The sequence below is a fragment of the Oryza glaberrima genome, chromosome 12, assembly GCF_000147395.1.
Source record: "Oryza glaberrima chromosome 12, OglaRS2, whole genome shotgun sequence".
In the NCBI taxonomy this organism is placed as follows: domain Eukaryota; kingdom Viridiplantae; phylum Streptophyta; class Magnoliopsida; order Poales; family Poaceae; genus Oryza; species Oryza glaberrima.
The window spans coordinates 23669333-23688428 of NC_068337.1; the positions used below are offsets into that span (position 1 = coordinate 23669333).

Consider the following 19096-nt stretch of genomic DNA (forward strand, 5'->3'; position numbering starts at 1 on the left):
CCCCCTGAGCTGATGCCATTTGCCAGCATCTTGGATGATATTTTTCTTGTGTTTAATCACCTGTAGCTGCCTTCTGTTAAATCATCATGATATGCCTGACCTGTTCTCCCTTGCATGGTGGACGTGGCATTTGTTCCTGCCATCGGATCGCCGATCCGACGGTCGTCATCGAGGCGATTGCATTGTTCATCATGGACATCTGTCCAGAATCCAGATGTGCTGCTGCTGCATATCCCATCCATGGCCATGAGGCCATGATCACAATTCACAGGCCTACAGGAAGATGTAGGGAGCAGCTTCCCTCTGTTGGAGATGATGGGCATCAGTGGGGCAGTAGTAGTTCCTGGCGACAGGAGGCAGTGGAGGACAGGGCAAAGATCTCATGCAGATGCAGAGATATCCCTGCCCAGCTGATGCTGATGCTGATGCTGCTAATGGCCATGGCGTCAAATGGACATGAAGGGTTCACTCATGAGGAAGAAGGCCAAAGGAAGAAGACGATCAACCTGGTGAGTGATCTCCATGGCATCATCCTCTGAACATTTATACACGAAGTTTCCTTTTCGGTTTTGATCCTTGCCCAAAAAAAAAAAAATCTGTGTCAAGGTACGCGATGAGACATCTGAATCATCCATCAGCTTGGTGGTAGCTTGTTGGGAAAAGAAAAGAAAAGAAAAGAAAAACAGTTCTTGCGGCAATAATTTTTCCCATCTGGAATGTCATGTGGGGATCTGATGCTTACTGCACGCTATCGCTTTTCTCCCCTTTGTCATGGAGCGTTAGAGATCTCTAACAAAGTGGCTATTTTTTACTCTCCAAATGCCTATTTGACCATCCTAACAAAAATTTAGAGAGTCAAATTTGTCTTCTATTCCAACGGACTCTCCACATTCCAATGGACCCCACCTGCCATTCTCCTCCTTTTCTTCTTCCTCCCCTTCTCTCCAATCCTCTCTCTTGCCGAAGGAGGCTGCTACGGGCGACGAGGCCGAAGGCGGACGGAGTGACGCGGCGAGGCGAGGCTGGCGGCGGAGACGCGGACGGCATCAACGGCAAAGGGTCAAACCGGCGGCGACGTTGCTACTGCTCATGCCAGTGGGGTCAGCGGCGGCGATGCTGTGGAGGCGGTGGCGAAGGCATCGAGCCACCCTGCCGCCGCTCCCTCCCTCCCTCGCCGCACTAGGAGAAGAAGCCGTCGGCGCTGGGCGGGCAGATCAAGGAGGAGGAGTCGCTGCAAGGAAAGGGAGGGGAGGGCAGAGCGGCGGTCGGCATCGTCTGTGCCGCCGTCGGTGGGTAGGCCATCCTCACCGAGTGGGGGCGGAGATCACGTGGAGGCGGCGGAGGTCGCGCGGCTGGCTGAATCCGGCAGCTATCGACGATGCGGACGACGGTGGCGATCGCGCACGGCTGGAGACGGCGGTGGTCGCGGCTGGACAGAGGACGGCGGCAATGGGGGGTATGCAAACGGAGGGAGCCAGCTCCGGCGCCTCTCTCCTTCGTGTCGTCGTCGATGCTGGGCCAGCAGCGAGCTAGCGGATGCAAGAGAGGAGATGGGAGGAGGGATGTGGGTGGGGCCCACGGTTGGCCAGTGATTTTTGGCTGACCAAATTTGGCTAGAGGAGGGAGGGTTTTGGCCAACCGGATGGCTTAACACCATCTAACAGGCTGTTGGAGCATGTTTTTTTGGTTGGAATGATTAAAATTTGGCTTAGAGAGTCACTTGCAGAGGCTGTTGGAGATGTTCTTATGTTGCCATTTTAATTCTATCACATCATGCAGCAGTTCGTTTGTTTGTAAATACGTATTTTGCCGATAATTATCTAAATAGAAGTAGGATAATGATCCATGAATTTCTCCCTAATTGCTTTACTATAGTGAAAAGTGAAAGAACAGAAAAAAAAACACTATTACTATAGTAGGGTCTGTTCAGATTGTAGTCAAAATAAACCTTACTCAAATAGTAATTTGGCAATGCTAAAATTTTGACAAGTTAACAATTTTAGCAGAATTTCTTATGCATTTACTAAAATTTAGTAACAAACTAAACGTAGACATATTTTTAATAACTATATAAAAAATGTATGGTTAAAACTAGCGTCAATCTGAACAGCCTTCGTAGTAACAAACAAGTTAGCTGTGGAAAGCAGACCATGCCAACTCAGCTGCCGTACGAAAGTAACTGGAGCGACAGAAAATGGTCTTTACCAGAATAGGAACGGTCCGTATGTTGCACTGTTGTAGCATATAGATGCCTGCGTGGACAGATTATTCGCCATATAGCACCTAATTTAATACTATTGCCGACAAACAACAAGTGGCAACAGATACTGTCACTGTGATGTGGAGCCCTCTCTAGTTAATGAGAGTGGCACTGCCAACAAAAATTCCTGTAACATCATTTTATTGGAAAAAAGAAAAGGTTTTCTCCGGTCATTAATACATGAAGGCCTCTTTGATTCGTAAGAAAAATGTAGTAGATTTGGAGGATTTTAATCTTATGAAAAAAAATCTTATGAAAGCTTTTAAAACAAATGATTGAATCATATCATATCCTTTAAAATTCCTACGGATTACGTAATCTTATAGAGATTTTGGAGGAAAGTTAACAAGAGACACTGGTGGAGAAACCATCTTTGGTCGGTCAACCAAATTCCACAATAGTCCTCGTTGCAATAAAAACCGGGACTAAAGATGATCTTATCTTTAGTCCCGGTTAAAAAAATTTTGATTACACCAACCGGGACTAAAGATCATTTTTAGTCCCGGTTCAAAGAAGTTGGTGGGTACAGTTAAGCTCCAATTATCTTTAGTCCCGGTTGGTATAAACAACCGGGACTAAAGATCTATTTTTAGTCCCGGTTGTTTATACCAACCGGGACCAAAATAAACTGCCGATATCTCCTCGGTGTCACCTCCCTTTTTTATCTCCTTCGTTAAAAACCACCGAGACTAAGTCTCGGTATCCGCCTCCATCCCTTTTTCCTTCTTCCTCTCCCTTGCCTCCCCCTTCCGGCCTTCCCCTCTCCTCCGATCCCCCTCCCCGCCTCCTCCTCCTCCTTCCCCTCTCTGCTGCGGCCGGGCGGCGGCGACGAAGCGAGCCGGCCGCGCGGTGGCTGTGCGGCGGACGGTGGCGGTGGCCGTGCGACAGCGGCGGAGCGAGGCGGCCGCGCGGTCGGGCGGCGGCGGCGGAGCGAGGCCGCCGTGCGGCGGAAGGGTGGCGGTGGCGGCCGGTGGGGCCGCGCCCGGCAGCGGCGGAGCGAGGCGGCCGCGCGGTCGGGCGGCGGCGGCTGGTGGGGCCGCGCCCGGCGGCGGCTAGCCGGCGGCTGGCGGTAGCCCATTTGCACATTTGTATGGATAATTTTGTGATTCATTGCACATTTGTATGGATCTGTAATGTATTTGATATGTTTGTAATTTTTGTAGGATTTGTGATGTATTTGATTTATGTGTATAAGTAATTTTAAGATTTGTGATGTAGATTTGGGATGTTACTTTGATTTGAGGATTTGGGGTTTGATTTAGGATATATATCCCACTCAATTCGGGAGAAAATAAAAAAGAAAAAAAAAGAAAAGAGGACCATCTCACTGCCGCTTCCCTCTTTTTAGTCCCGGTTGGTGTTGGTGTTACCACACCAACCGGGACTAAAGATCGATCTTTAGTCCCGGGTATTTGAATCGGAACTAAAGATAGCGATCTTTATAAACCGGGACTAAAAAGCACTTCTCCACTAGTGAGGTCTAACCTTAAATATTCTTTCGAGTATATCTCTCTTATCCGACTGTGTTTTTCCTATGCTCCAATCAAACAAGTATTCTTATGTTATTTCTGTATTCAATTCTCTGTTTTACATTTATATTCTTATTTGAATCCTTTGTTTTTTCTATTCCTTCAATTTTTTTTCATTCTTGTGATTTAAAAGGGCCGAAGAGTATGACTGTATTCTTGTTAAAAAGTTACTTATTAAATAAATAATACATGAAAAGTACATCTATAAAGTTTCTGCCATGCAACCATGCCACTACGGAGCTCTAGAACTCCATCATCAGCCAAAGTGCACTATAGATAATTGCTTAATGATTGTAAGTTAGCCAATTATAGTCATAAAAAATTAACGGCTACAAAGTTTATAATACACGTTGAAAATATATGATTTATGTTCATGGTATTAGCCATGTGAATTTTTTTTATCACAATTTAGTACTTGTCAAGATAAATCTATACATGTCAAATGTAAAACTATAAGTACTTAAAAAGTTGTCACTGGTCAAGAGTTTGATATAATCTTGTTCGTAACATCAAATTTTTATCACAGAACACTACTTCCTCCGTTTCGTAATATAAGAATTTCTAGCATTACCCATATTCATATGTGTGTTAATAAATCTAGTCATATACTACCTCTATTTTTTAATAGATGACGCAGTTGACTTTTTCTCACATGTTTGACCATTCGTCTTATTCAAAAAAATTATGTAATTATAATTTATTTTGTTATGAGTTGTTTTATCACTCATAGTACTTAAAGTATGATTTATATCTTATACATTTGCATAAAATTTTTGAATAAGACGAATGGTCAAACATGTGAGAAAAAGTCAACGGCGTCATCTATTAAAAAATGGAGGGAGTATATGTATAGATTCATTAACACTCATATGAATATAGTTAATACTAGAAAGTCTTACAATATGAAACGGAGGAAGTACAATTCTGTGCCTTTTTTTTTTGGATCAGAGGAATTTTGCAGGTGATTTGGATAATTTTATTCCATGAGAACCTTTTTCTTCCCTTTTTAGATGATAGCATTTTTCTTCTTTTTACAGCTGCTTGGTTGTAGCAACATGCCAACAACAGTGACTTGCAGCACATCATATGTGGCACAGTGACAGCAGCAGCAGGAGCAACAGACACAGTGGCTGGGGCCGAAACTGGGAGATGCTGCTGCCTCCATATGTGCATGCCAACTGGCCGAGGAGACAATGCTTTATTTGGAACATAATTTTTTTTCATAGAAAAAAACAAGATATCTGTTCCTAGCCAGGTCCAACCCTCTCACATTCCTTAATTGGCATGCCGGAGGAAATCAGAGTAGAAAATTCTTTAATCTTTGTGAGATTTAATCAAGTTTGGATTTATAGTAGTTATTTCTTGGGTGGTTGGCTAACATTTATGCCTGTGAGGGACAGTGCATCAAATTGATGTCTGGATGCAGATCATTGCAGGTTGTAACTTTGAAGAAATGTGCACCATATGTAACTAGAGCATTTATCAACGATAAATTGAAATTTGATTAGGCCTAATCTGGAACAAAAAAATTGTAAAGGAGATTTTTTTTTAAGAAAATGAATTTATTCTTGCAAATTCTATAAACTTCCTGTGCTTGGAACAAGCCTTAGGTGGTGTTCTTTTCTCCTTAAGATAAAGATAAAGATTAAGTTTTTTTACGCAAAATGAGGTAGTATTAATGTATGATTGATTGAGTTTTAATCATTACAAACTTGAAAAATAGATAAATATGATATTTTAGAGCAACTTTCATATAGAAAGTTTTCACATGAAACACACCGTTTAGAAATTTGAAAAACGTGTCACGAAAATCTTTATTTTTATCCAACTCTTATCGGAGAAATGGACGGGACCTTAATTTAGTAATATGCTTCTAGGCCATTTGGGAGCCCCATTGAGTACCCATGAAGAGATCGGAATACTTCTTTTTTAATTACTAACAAACATCTCATAGTACACATGAACAGAAATTAAATAATGCAACTACATATAATTGGTGCTGTGACAAGTGACTACTGCCAAAGTACTGCTTTTGTCTCCTTTTTTTTTTTCAATTCAAATGCAGCTTCTGTTCCCCTCGTGATACAAATCGATTAATTCTTGCCTATGTCCAGAAAGATTGATACGGTCATTAGAAAAACATAAATCGAAGAGTATTAGAAGAGTTCTTTTTAGTATTGTCATCTTAATCGACACACTTATCATATATCCTACATTATATAATAAGAACCCTTTTCTCCCACGCACACAAACTCACAAAGCAAGGTGGCCATTAGTATATGATTAATTAAATATTAGCTATAAAAACTTTAAAAATAAATTAATATGATTTTTAAATCAACTTTATTATATACTCCCTCCGTCCCAAAATAAGTGTAGTTTTGTACTATTAACGTTCAACGTTTGACCGTTCGTCTTATTTAAAAATTTTTTATGATTAATATTTTTATTGCTATTAGATGATAAAACATGAATAGTACTTTATGTGTGACTAAATATTTTCAATTTTTTCACAAATTTTTTAAATAAGACGGACGGTCAAACGTTGGGCATGGATATCCACGGCTGCACTTATTTTGGAACGGAGGTAGTATTTTTTAAGAAAAAAACACATCGTTTAATAATCCAGGAATTGTGCGCACGTAAAACAAGAGAGCACAAGTTAGGAACTTGTAGTTCCGAACACACCCTAACACAGCCTCAGCACCCTTCTAACATAGTTCTGTAACATGTATAATAACTTTGCAAGAAACATTGTAGGCTATCCCTTTCTTCAGCAGAGAAGAAAGACAAAAAGACCAATGGAATCTATCATGGGTAGGACCTTTATGTTACAGAAAAAATGGGGCTTTATGACATATCTATTGAGTTTCATATTGAAACTCAATTAAGTCTCCAATACTCAACTGAAAAGAATATGAAGCGCATGTGTTCATGTACAGGCACACTTGAATTATTGTTACTCTGTTTATGAAAGTAAACATGACTTGAGACATGAAAAACATTAAAAGGGATTTGTCACGTCAAAATAATTGATATTGGGTTCACAACTACTAGTAGGAAGCATGGATCGATCTCAGCGCACAACTCGAATAAATCGGGCCCTACATATGGGATTATTTGGATCTCGTGAGGCAAATGGCAACAGAGGCTTATAGAATGTTTTATGCATATATTTCTTCATCCCTTTTGCAGTTAGAGCTAATTCATCCATGATAATCCTTGTTATTAGTCTCATTAAGTCATCAGCAAATTAAACCTTTTGTCGTTCATCAGTTCTCACCAGAAAACATTCTTCAGGGATATATATACGAATCTTCTTGAAACTCTGGCTAATCATCTCCAGATGCATATATTTGGATATAAGAGTGCATCTTAACAGAAACTGCATCATCCCTGTATGATCTAACTTAGAAAAAAAAAGTATGAGTAATTCAAGAAACAGCTAACATCAAATCAGAGGGGGTTAATTAGGAACACAACAAAGGCATATGCATTTGTGTGCAAAGAGTGCAACACTTTGATCAAGGCAACAGCATAATTAATTAATTTACAATAGCCACGGATTTATTCTTAATTGTACACCCCAGTAGAAAATACTTGCGTGGCACTACGCACACTAGCTCTCAAAGGAAGACGACGAAGAAGAAATAACCAAGGAAAGAAAGGAAAGAAAAGAAAGAAGAATCTCTGAAGAAACAAACCAAAAGCACAGCACCTACCTCGATCATCGTCTCAGCACAGATCAGCATGATGAGCAACAACTTAAGCTACTAGCTAGAGCTTCAGGTTGAGATCAACCTGCCTCTGCTTCTCGCCGCCGGCCTCCCTTTGCCTTTGCCGCCACCCCACCGAGCTGTCACCACCGCCGCTGGCGATGCCGGCAACGCCATGGTCGACGGTGTAATGTGGCGGCGCAGCCAGCGTGGCGATGTCGGCGGCGGTGACATGGGAGCCCTGGTGAGGCCGGCAGGAGTGCGTTGCGATGTCGGCGGCGGTGACATGGGAGCCCTGGTGAGGCCGGCAGGAGTGCAACGCCATGGAGGACATCTGGTGGGTGGGCATGCCGACCATGTCAGGGACGGCCATCGCCGTCGTCGTCGTCGTCGTAGCGGCGGCGACGCCAGCCGGGAGGTAGAGGTGGGCGTTCCACCCGACGCTCCTCTCCTTCTTGTGTGCATTCTGGTGTCCCCCTAGCGCCTGCGACTTGAGAAACTTCTTGTTGCAGAAGAGGCAAGGGAAAAGCCTCACACCACCACCACCACCACCATTGCCACCACCTCTGCTGCCTCTGTTGTTGTCACCACCACTCGTGCCGCCGCCGCCGCCTCTTCCCGGAGGAATGGAAGGAGACGCGCCGCCTGGAGAGGGCGGAGGCGATGTCAGGCCCAGCGTCAGCGAGAGGTCGATGACGAAGCCGTCTTCGTCGACGATGGAAAGAGAAGGGGGAGCCTCCATTGGAGATAACCAGAGAAGGAAAAAAAAGACAAGCCTTGAGGATGATTTGATCACCTTGTTCTGCTTGTGTTGGAAGTTGTCAAATGAAGCCAAGAAGGAGATATACTTCCATGAACTGAACTGAACTGAGCTCAGCTCAGTGATGAGAAATGGATGATGAGCGGGTGGGTGATCAAGTGAGGAAGGAGGCTGTTTATAGGTGGATAGTTGGGGGAGGAGCTTTTGGCAAAAAAAAGAGAAGCCACAATGTCTAAATCTGGAGTTGCATAATTGCAAATGTGTACTAGGACGTCCAGACCCACTGGGGGCCCGGACCATAGCCACAGCCACGGAGGAAGACGACAGGAGAGTTTGGTGCTTACTACACTCTCACCAAAAAGGAGCTAGCTACTAGTAGTAGTTCTCAAGATCATTGCTACAGAGAAGTCAGAGATTATAGTTGGTGACCTGATTCAATGTCATGTGTCATGTTGTATGTACCTAGCTAGGCATGTGTTTTGCATCTGATGCGTTCCATGTGTTTGCAGAAAATTAGGGGGCAATTAATAGCATGCCTTGGCCACACAAGACACTTAAGGGACACACCATTGAAAGCATGTATATGGGGCTCTCTCGTAGTCTCATGTTGCCCAATTATAGCCTTCTAGATGACATGGACGATCACATTTCACCTTAAGAAATACTCCTGCTATTGCTAACAACAGCAAGTATAGTGCGGAGTTTCTTTTTTCGCTGGGAAGGCCGAAGGAGGCCATCCGAATATATTAAGGAGAAAAGTTACAAGAAAGAACACGATAGAAGTTGTCGAGGTCGGGCGTGCACCAAGCACCTCCAAGAACCACACGCTAACCACACAAGCACAAACCACTGAAAGTGGAACCGAGCACCAAAATGACCCCCGCTAAGTGTGGCCGATCGCTGCCCGGCCTACAACAACACCACAAAGGCAAGACTGCAAAAACGATGCCCCAGGGAGGTCATGACATCAAGGACCTACCTCAAGACATCAAGGACATCACAACATCAAGGACATCGCCCATCGAAAAAAGATGTGGTTTTCACCCAGAGAAAACTTGCTAAGAAAGGGAGAGAGGGTTTAGATACCCTCGACAGCGCCCCCAAGAGGGTTACGACACCCGAAGGCATAGCCGCTGCCGGCCCGGTGATCCACTGAGCGAGCCTTACGCCTGGATCCGCTACAACCTTTCAAGTAGTTTGTCGCCCACCAGCTCAGCAACCACCACACTGGCATTGACAGCGTGTGCCCTCCACCAAACCGAAGTATAGTGCAGAGTTTCAGCTAAAGGAATTTAGAATGTTGCCCAATTCTGTGATTTTTAAGGAGGCATAGTGTTATAGTATTATACTAAGACTTGAAGGAGGACGGTCCACGTCATTCTAGATCATGGTGTCATGGGAACATCTCACAAGAGTTTATACAGTAGTAGATATTTGGGCAAATTTAAAACTGCAGTTCGTGCATGGTGTGGATCCCATGCATGTTTGTGTGATGTGAACAACTTGCCTTAAAATATTACGCTAAAGCTAGCATACTCCTCACTAGTAATTCCAGTGCGTTAAGTAAGAGTGAACAGTGGCAGTAACAAGACAAAAGGATCGACAGAAGAATGCAGTGCCAGTAACCAGAAAGATTGATGGGGGAAATTGAAAGGTGATCGTCGTATGCGAAAAAGGAAGGAAGCTAGTAGAACACCAGCAGCTCTCCTCCCAGTCCCAGCTGCTAGTAGCCAGTAGTAGTATGTATAATCTTTTCCCTTCCTCCTTTCATGTCCATGTCCATGTTCATGTTTATGTCCATGTCCATGTGGAGCCAAGATAGGAGAGAGGGTGTCTCTGAATCTCTGATTGGTCAGGGGGCAAATACCAAGGAACACGTGCAAGCGTGCAAGACAGGAGTATGTTGGTACATAATAAGGAACCTAAACAGGAGCAGAAGAGGAGAGGAGGCCTCACTAACAAAACCTTCTGAAAACCTTACTATTAGTCTACTAGTACCACTCACTATTGGTTGCTCTTGCATTTGGTACCCTCTTGGCCACTCGCATTTGTGACAGGGCCCCCCTTGCATATGCTCCTCTCAACATCACCCATGATATGATATGCTATGCTATGCTATGCTACGGTTTTGAGCTAGTTAAAAAAACATACCTGATCAAGAATATGGAGACAATGACAGAGTAATTAATATTTTTACCTTCCAAGCCGAGATTGCTGCAACAAGTCACTTTCTGAGGATCTCTCTTATTTTTCCGCACTACAGGAGTTTTAGGATTTACAACTATCAGGCGACGAATTGATCCACAATTCCTCCACTAAACAAGGCCTGCAGTTAGGCAAGGAGTTCTCTAAAATAGTATATCAAAGTTCTGGTGAGGATTTTGGAGTGATAGGTAGGACTCTCCAAAAAGGATTTCTAGTGATGGAGAAAGAGGGTACGTGGATGGATAAATGCAAGCTGAAGATATAAAGATGATGAAATATTTCGTACACCATATGCATGAGGTAGTACAATGTTTTGGATTATCCCTAATTTGTCTGCTCGTCCTTTTGTCCAGGGCGTCTATCTCTATCTATCTTTATTCCATTAGGCAGTTGTTCATGTGTCAACTACTTCTACAAGTGGAGTTTGTCATACTGTTGTTTGAGCATCCACATGATACGCAGTGTGTGTATGTGCCTAGATGCCCTGGAGCTACCAGTTAAAAAAACGACGACCTGTAAGTACTATCAACATGGCTAACCCAGCTTTGGAGGAGAGAAGAAAAGTAATACAGATCATGTGGCTTGCCTTGTCATCTCTGTGCCCCCCAAGCAGTACCCAAACAAAAAAGGGATGGTGATTGATTTCCTTCAAAAGAGAAAAAAGAGAGCTTTCAAGAACTCTTTCTAGTTGGGCATCCCCACCTCACCTATCATTTTTTTCATTGGCGCCAACTAACTCTGGGTAGCCTCTCAATTCCTGGATTTTGACCGGATCTAATAAATGGTGCAAACAACATATTTGACATGGAACTAACTCTATTTGACATGGAACTAACTCTGGGTAGCTATTTTGCTATGGTAGCAACCTATTTGACATTGATCGATCAAGCCCCTTTTACTGGGTAATGTGCAGTATGAATTAAAGGAAATGAATGGAGTCAAAATGTTTGTTTACTAATACCTGTCGTAGCAGCCAGGAACAGAACTGTGGCAGTCCTTGTACCCAAGAACTTTGGCAGACATGGACACCAATATGACCTTGAATTGACAATGATAGTTGCCCAACTGGACAAGCGTGGGAGATTAATATATGTGCAAGCCGGTGAAAAACTCCCCAAAACAATCATGTCGTCGTCTATTCATGCTGATACAGCTGAAGATCCTGTCTGAGCAAGCCAACACCAAGCCAAAACACAACCCAGACCTGCTACAGTACCTACTGCACTCTTACGCTGAGCAATTCAATCTGCCATCACGTTTTCAGACAGTTGATCAACTGGTGCCTTGCCAGGGACCGTCGCTGTAAACAGGTCTTGATCAGCATAAATATAGGCAGCAACAACAATGTTGGGGCAGGTCTGAGCTAGCTGAAAAATAGGCAGTAGCATTAGCAGGCTTAAAGGAAAGCAATGAACCCCACCAAAAGATGCCCATTAGTGTGTACTGAGATCTCATTAGGTCCGCAGTAATGATCCACCGAGTGTAGAGCAACAGTAATTCACCAGGCCATCCACCACCTGGTGCCACTTAAAACTTGAGCCCTTGATTTGATGAGCTTTCAATGACCAAAGTGACATAGATCTAACTCAGATGCATGATTTATTTGTAGGGTCCATTCTTGTAGACTGACAACAAGCTGTTCAAATGACTACTGATGAACATCCCTTGCTGGTGGCAGGACTAGCGTTCATGTGCGCATTGGACCAAGGGTGACCACACAACTCAAACAATGATGCTGATAGACGGTACCTGCAGAAAACATATGTGGGCTCTGAAGCCATTGAGTTTTATAGGGGGTAGCAAAACAACAGAAACATATAAATAAAATGGACAAAAGTAACACCATTTTTACCAGCAAGGTACATCAACAATTAACAAGAAAAATGCAGTTAATATTAAGTTCAAAAAGACCCAGGGCGCTTGATGAAGTAGAAAAGCGGTGTTAACTGATGTGCCATTGAAATTCATGTCTGGTCACCTCAGTACAGGATAACAAGTCTGTACTAATCAACAGTCACATTTAGTATGAATACAAATACTGAAGATAACAAGCGAGCTAGAAATCCTTGGATCTAGCATCTGTTCACATGTGAGACTTTTCCTGCATGACCCGTCCTATCTACATCCAAAACTGCATTCCTTGTTGGCTGGTTGTTTGCTCTCGCCTAAATGATTAAGTATTCCAATTGTCAGTGCAAGTTATAGATGAACCTACAAAACTACAACAAAAATTAAAAGATTTAAAAGCACTTTTAGATGACATGAGGCAAATCATGATTAACAAAGATTACAAATATGCTCTTATATCACATTTATCATGTTCTAGTCTGACTAGATTTGGGATCATGTGAACTCCTCTGCATTAGACCTTGTAAGTTTGCATAGCATATTTTACTTCATGTAGGGTCCTCATGTACCAATCTACTATAAAGAACACCCCATGAGTTAATCAAACGTGAGAAGATTTATTTACATAACAAGGAATAAACAGTGATATATACCTAATGAAGAAGGGTGGAATCATCGGCACATTATCCATACTTAGCAATGGTGATTGAAATTTTTTATTTGGATTACTTCAGCTTAATTAAAGAAACTACATGAGATAACACACCTTTCAAGGTTGAGAAAATAAAAAAAGATGTTTTGGTCTTTTTTTAAAGCATAATCAGGTGTCCACAAGACCGCAACACCATGCCAAGGCAGCACACCATATTCAAATTATCATACCTCATATTAAAAATCCAACTCATTAAATCATCAAGGAAAATATCATTCGTTCTATATCCATATGTGCTCCCTGCGGTACTCTCTCACAATGACTGGCACACTAGTAGGTGGGAGCTGCGACAGCAGGACAAAACATCAATTCAATGGACTAAATGAGACAGCCATCTTAAATGATGAACAAAACAGTAGGGGAGTGGTAGAGAAATATAAGACTAACAAAAGCAGAAATTTGAGTATAGCGTGTATTAATATCGGACTGGTTATGCAGACGAAACAAACAGTATGCACAAGAAATATAATGGGAAGTAACTGCAAGCAAAACTGCTTGTTTTCATCCATGAGACCATGACTATCATCGAGAATCACCAACTAGTAAAAAAGACTAACTGAAATTTCAGAAATAACTATTTGTGTCATAGAACTCTTAATAGCACTGATGTAGGATCAAGTTATGCAGCCAATGCATGAGTATTTTCACTATGAAACTATGAAAGGTGAAGGTCACGTCCTCATATTAATCAATAAAACTATGACTTTTGAAGACACCAGACTAGTATCAAACAAAAGATATATAAATCAATGAGAAAGCAATTAGTGTAAAGAACTAAAGACTTAGATGGAATAGAGATATTCCAAACTAGATTAAGAACAATTAAACCTGCACTCATGAGAGAAGTACAGTTCAAATTAGACATAGTCAACAATTATTGAACTATTAAGGACCATGTTATATTTTCTCTTTTTTTTTTCTGTATGCCATTCTTATTGCAATCAGGTATGTGACTCATAAAGTTTACATCACATGTGTAAAATAATGCATCAGTTTGAAGACAGCTCGCATATCTGCCGAGGCATATGGTACGGCTGTCCAAATCCAAGGCCAGTTGGGGGCAGACAGATCTGACTATTAGACCAAATAAGGCAGCTTTCTGAAAGATAATTTTGTTAGGGCATATACAAAAACAACAATATTGTGCTAATACTGGTCCTACTATTTTTAAGATGACAGCGACTACTTATATATGTGGCTTAGTTATATTTTTAGAAAAAAAGTTGTGGGTATAGACATAATTGAAAGTGTGTACAAGAGATGTACTGCGCAATTGTAATTGCCATATTGAACCTTGATGAGTAGGTTTTGGACCTTAAGCAATCCCTGAGAGATAAGATGGAAGCTAATCCTATCCTACCATAACAACTGGATCCTATCAATCCTAACCAGTAACCATATACTCTAACAATAATCAAATGAAAGAATATCTCTGTATCAGAGATTATCTGGTGCTAAATGACTGTGAGACCCAGTATACCTAGCAGATTCCTTCTTGCAACAAAGATAAAAATAAATAATAGCAAAACATATTCAGCTAAGTGTTCCCTGCCATAGATAAGTGCAACCGTTATACTGCTAGATATAAGTATTGCCTTTTTCTAGAGCAATATTTAGTCAAAACCTAACAGAAAAAAAGTTTTCATTATTGACTTGGCTGAAGTTAAAGTTATGGGGTTGTGGTTACTCGTTAGTAAGAAAGGGAGACAAATTTGCAGCTCAAGGTCGATGAATCCAAGTGGTACTGTACTAACAATTTTAAAATTCGGTCAGCATATGATAGCATTATATTGAACTATTACAAGCACAAAAAACAGCAGCAAAAAGAAACGAAGTTAACATGGGTATAATATGATTTGAATATAAGCATGAGGAATTGATTTAGAAGTAGAAAGGAACACATCCTACCATTCCATATTCTGTTATGATCATAGAAACATAGTCGGAAGGCATAGTGTCATACCTATCAGGTGAACGAAATTCGATTGATTATCCAACATGAGAAACATAATGACCAGCTATAACATCTATGGAATTCAGGCACGTACTTAAGATTCAGAAGTTGTAGATTTTCATTATAAGTACAGTTTTTAAGGTGGCACAAATCTTCCCTCTCAGGAACTCTTGAAATAACATCTGGATCACCTGAGTAAACATGTCATGAGTTAAGTCTTGAGGAAAGCTTAATCAATAACTTAATTTACAAGCAAGAATGATATGGTACCAAGTTCATTAGAGCATATAGAATCAAGTTGAACCCTCTCATGCAATTTATACGCCTCACAGCACACTAAAACAGGCACTCCAAAGGCATGAGCAACCATTGCTACAGCTGCTGTCCCAACGCTGGAGTAAACTGCTCCATTTGACAATATCGAAGAGGCACCCAAAAAAACCCTTGTGACCTCATGCATGATGCATGAGATGGCATTAATGTGCGTATATGTGCAACTGATGCCCTTTGCAACTAATCTGTGCAATAGTGCTTGTCCCTCGTTGTTCGGACGAGAATCTACCACAACAACATGAAACTTCTTTCCAAGCTCATTAGCATGATCAAAAATCATTTCAACAACAGAGGATGATGCGTATGTCAGTAATACATCATCATCTCTGACTTTGGCTATTGCATGGCTAACAATGACACGGTCTGCAATTATTATCTTCTCATTTATAAACCGATCAATGTCAGACTGTAGGCTAGCTTTAGCTTCTGACTCAGACAATGTAAGCGATAGCTTGGCAATTCTGTTCTTCAAAAACCTAATAGCATTGCCCATGCTGATTGAAAGAGGCTTGCACTCGATGAGAAATGACACGTAGCTACTGATTTTAGCAGTAAGATCTCGGTTGAGAGTTTTGGTGGAAGGTGTAGAGTAATCTTTTATGGCCTCTCTGAAAGCAAGAAGCATTGCTATGCAACAAGCATTGCCACCTGATATAACACCAGACAAAAATTGAAGTCCAACCTGAAACGTAGAACAGTCACATAAGATATTTACAGAGGTCAAATAAGATAATTGCTATTCACCTAATTTAGCAGTAACCAGTCCTATTAGAAAACAAGAAAATGAAAAGCTTTTTTCGCCTGTTTTTTTTATGTTAACTTTAACCACCAGAGAAGCAGTAATGCAAGACAGAACAAATCAACATTCTCCTACAAATATATTCATCTTATACTGTAGTTTAGGCAACCCAAATCCCCAAGGAAAAACATCGGCATGTGTCGTTACTGCTTACTGGATATCTGAATTGCAGTATTTGATAAGTACCTTGTAGACAGAAGGATGCATTAGATCAAGATGAAAAATTTTTGACTCGAGGTCAGGAAGCTGAGTTCCATGTACATATTGAGGCAGATGCCTGAACAATTCGACTCTGTTTTGTGCTTCTGCTTGGTTGACCAGTGAACGCTTCTTTGTTTTCTCCACCCGATGTACATTATCAAACTGCATACGAGGGGGAGGAACATCTTTCTTTCTATCTCTGTCAGGAGGGTGCTCACTAGTCTTCTTTTCAGAAGCAACTGAAGGTGTAAGTTGGGGCAGATCTTTCTTGAGAGGTGTCTTTACAGTTTTGAGTTGTTTTGACATTGCAGCATTAGAAGTAGAAACTGTGGCTACAGATTTTCTTGATAACCCTGAAATTTGAATAAGACAGATGGTGCATGTCAGTGAAAGGTGTGGCACAGAAGACTTTATCTGATTGATACAGAAATATATATACCCCCACCCAGCCAAAAAGGCAAAAACTTGTCCTTCATTCCAGCAGGTAAAATACTATCATAATTTAACCACAAACCAACCTAGAATAATGAAATCTAGATTGAGTAAAAAGCAGGCAAACTACCTGCCTCCTTTGCAGAAGCTTTGGCTGCACGCTGAGCTTCCTGAATAGCACGTCTCTCTGCTTTAGAAAGCTTCTGTTTTTGTTGAACTGGGGCTGGAGCTGGAGCACCTTCATTCTGTGTATCAGGAAGACCTTCCTTTGATTCTAAAATAAAGAGCAGAAGAAAAATATGTACAGCTTATATATGGTCATTCTTTAAAATAGTTTTTAAAGGAATGCTGATCGGTAATTCTCAGCCATTTGCATCTAACTAGCTTGTGAATACTTAACATAAATATACAGTGAAAGCCACATGGACATAGTGCAATAATGCAATACCCATAGATATAAACAACATGAATGACAATCTCAATCTCCTCTTTGTGGCCAGCGTTGTATGATAATTCATCCATCATGAATACCGAATTCTTTGCTAACAAGTTAACATTGATTTGGCATCAATTTCACTGCCTGAATTACAATATTTAGTCTCCAGAGATAAATTATATGTTTCAACACTCTGCCGTCGACTCCAAGCCACTGTGAAAAATGATCAGATCATGCAGTAGGGTCCCCGGAAAGTGAGCTATAGTAGGCTAGCACATTGTGGTCCGGTACCAATAAGTTTTGTCCTAAAAGAGACTTGGAATCAGTGGTCAAGCGATATACCATTTTTTACTGCCTTGTCAACTGTATTGGCAATAGCAAAACTGCAAAGGTAACATTAAAAGCAATATACTTATGCAAACTAACTAATGTTGCAAATACCGCTTGATGTTATGCAGTCTTATCAGTAAAATTAAACCAAAACCTATCCATCTCTAACCATTGCAGAAATCATAGGAATGATTTGTTAGAAAAATTAGAGCTAACACTATCCATCTCTAACCGTTGCAGAAATCATAGGAATGATTAGTTAGAAAAAGTATAGCTAAAACAATCATCTCTAACAGTTGCAAAAATCGCAGGAATGATTTGTTAGAGAGGGGTCAGATTTGGAGGCCGCGAATCGCATACCGAGAAGGGCAGGTGGAGGTGGCCGCGCCCACGAGACGTCAACGTCGTCGTCGTCGTCGTCGTCGTCGTCGAGGTCGGATTCTGCGGCGTCGAGGCGGGATGACGAAGGCGGCGGCGGGGAGGAGGGCAGGAGCGAGACGGGGGCGGGAGAAAGGGCGGTGAGGTGGTCGGGGATGCGCGGGGGCGGGATCATCACGGGGGAGAGCGACCCCGGGTAGACGTCGGAGCCACGCGGGGAGGAGGAAGACGACGCCGCCGCCGCGGCGGGCTCGGCAGTGGTGGTGACGAAGCCGACCTGCCGGTACCTCGGCTCCACTCCCCCCGACGAGGAGCGCGTCGTCGGCCGCCGCAGATCCATCCCGGCGTCCACGGCGGCGGCGGCGGCGGAGGCGGTGGTGGAGGTGGCGCGAGGAATTGGTGGTCTTCTGCGCGGAAGCAGCAGAAGCCGAAGCGGAGGGGACGTGGCGTGCGCGTGTAACGTGGGCTGCAGGCCCAATGCAATCATTCTGGCCCAACTAACGTGGCAGCCCGGTTCCGGCCCAAATAGTTTGGGCCGCACGTAGGTAGCACTCTCGTTGAGGCCCGTCAAAATATGGGCCTCATGTATGTAGGTAGCAATCCCGTCTCGGCCTAATATGTATGGGCCGCATGTGAGTGGCATTACCGTTCCGGCTCAACAGGACGCACTCCAGCGAAATTTCTTCTAGGCCGAATTTCTATGGGCCCGGCCCATGTATATATGGTCTGAATCCAGCCCATATAAAAAGGTGACACAATTGAGCAGTTGGGCATGGAACTGACTTTCCAGGACTTTCATGGTATATATGCCCATACATGCCTGTAAATATCAGATTTTACATCCCATGTAAAAAGGAAATCTGTGCCATTTGGCTCATGTATCACTCTTTTTTTCCTTTATTTTGAGGGGTGATATATATGTGGATTGCATTGTTTGCTTCGAAAAATAGGCTGGTTGCTCTGCTTGATAAGGCTAACTAGGGATGGTAGCTTTTCACCTGTTATTTCAACTTAGCCGTCATGGTGAAATTAGTAGACACAATGCTCTTAAAAAGAAGTGCTCAAGTATCTCGAAAAAATATATAATAGATTATAAAATAAAATAGATTTAAATCAAAATTTCTAATTTTGTAACAGGTAATGGTTATCCATACCCGTTATATGCCCGCGACTATAATATAAGTATATATACCACTTATTACC

The 19096-nt window shown here is 42.1% G+C and overlaps 3 protein-coding genes across 9 annotated transcripts; 1 reads left to right on the forward strand and 2 right to left on the reverse strand.

Annotated features, from left to right (window-relative positions):
• The first annotated feature begins 2 nt into the window (after window positions 1–2).
• On the forward strand, window positions 3–5374 carry LOC127757561 (uncharacterized). The gene is made up of 2 exons (XM_052283100.1): window positions 3–509; window positions 4827–5374. The coding sequence occupies exons 1-2, from the start codon at window positions 87–89 to the stop codon at window positions 4887–4889; spliced, it is 486 nt and encodes a 161-aa protein (XP_052139060.1). The 5' UTR covers window positions 3–86; the 3' UTR covers window positions 4890–5374.
• A 1907-nt stretch (window positions 5375–7281) lies between these two features.
• On the reverse strand, window positions 7282–11532 carry LOC127757187 (uncharacterized). Its single transcript, XM_052282647.1, has 2 exons — window positions 11432–11532; window positions 7282–10591 (listed from the first exon to the last, which is right to left on the reverse strand). The coding sequence occupies exon 2, from the start codon at window positions 8563–8565 to the stop codon at window positions 7567–7569; it is 999 nt and encodes a 332-aa protein (XP_052138607.1). The 5' UTR covers window positions 8566–10591; window positions 11432–11532; the 3' UTR covers window positions 7282–7566.
• Window positions 11533–12083: 551 nt separating this feature from the next.
• On the reverse strand, window positions 12084–18294 carry LOC127757185 (uncharacterized). Of its 7 annotated transcripts, none has more exons than XM_052282641.1 (8): window positions 17876–18294; window positions 16880–17023; window positions 16303–16670; window positions 15255–15999; window positions 15079–15175; window positions 14939–14993; window positions 13201–13314; window positions 12084–12219 (listed from the first exon to the last, which is right to left on the reverse strand). In XM_052282641.1, the coding sequence occupies exons 1-7, from the start codon at window positions 18231–18233 to the stop codon at window positions 13252–13254; spliced, it is 1830 nt and encodes a 609-aa protein (XP_052138601.1). In that variant the 5' UTR covers window positions 18234–18294; the 3' UTR covers window positions 12084–12219; window positions 13201–13251. The 7 variants fall into 7 exon arrangements, with proteins under 7 accessions (XP_052138601.1, XP_052138600.1, XP_052138605.1 ...); XM_052282640.1 differs by lacking the exon at window positions 12084–12219 and adding an exon at window positions 12342–12635; XM_052282642.1 differs by lacking the exon at window positions 12084–12219 and adding an exon at window positions 12552–12689.
• Between the last annotated feature and the right edge of the window lie 802 nt (window positions 18295–19096).

What these genes read in the sequence shown, in the direction of transcription:
- LOC127757561 (XM_052283100.1), top strand. Translation starts at nt 87, where the DNA reads ATGATATGCCTGACCTGTTCTCCCTTGCATGGTGGACGTGGCATTTGT. An exon ending in GGAAGAAGACGATCAACCTG is followed by an intron (nt 510 to 4,826) that starts GTGAGTGATCTC and finishes TTCTTTTTACAG; the next exon opens with CTGCTTGGTTGTAGCAACAT.
- LOC127757187 (XM_052282647.1), bottom strand. Translation starts at nt 8,565, where the DNA reads ATGGTCCGGGCCCCCAGTGGGTCTGGACGTCCTAGTACACATTTGCAA.
- LOC127757185 (XM_052282639.1), bottom strand. Translation starts at nt 18,233, where the DNA reads ATGGATCTGCGGCGGCCGACGACGCGCTCCTCGTCGGGGGGAGTGGAG. An exon ending in ACCTCCACCTGCCCTTCTCG is followed by an intron (nt 17,024 to 17,875) that starts GTATGCGATTCG and finishes TCTTTATTTTAG; the next exon opens with AATCAAAGGAAGGTCTTCCT. An exon ending in AGCTTCTGCAAAGGAGGCAG is followed by an intron (nt 16,671 to 16,879) that starts GTAGTTTGCCTG and finishes TTCAAATTTCAG; the next exon opens with GGTTATCAAGAAAATCTGTA.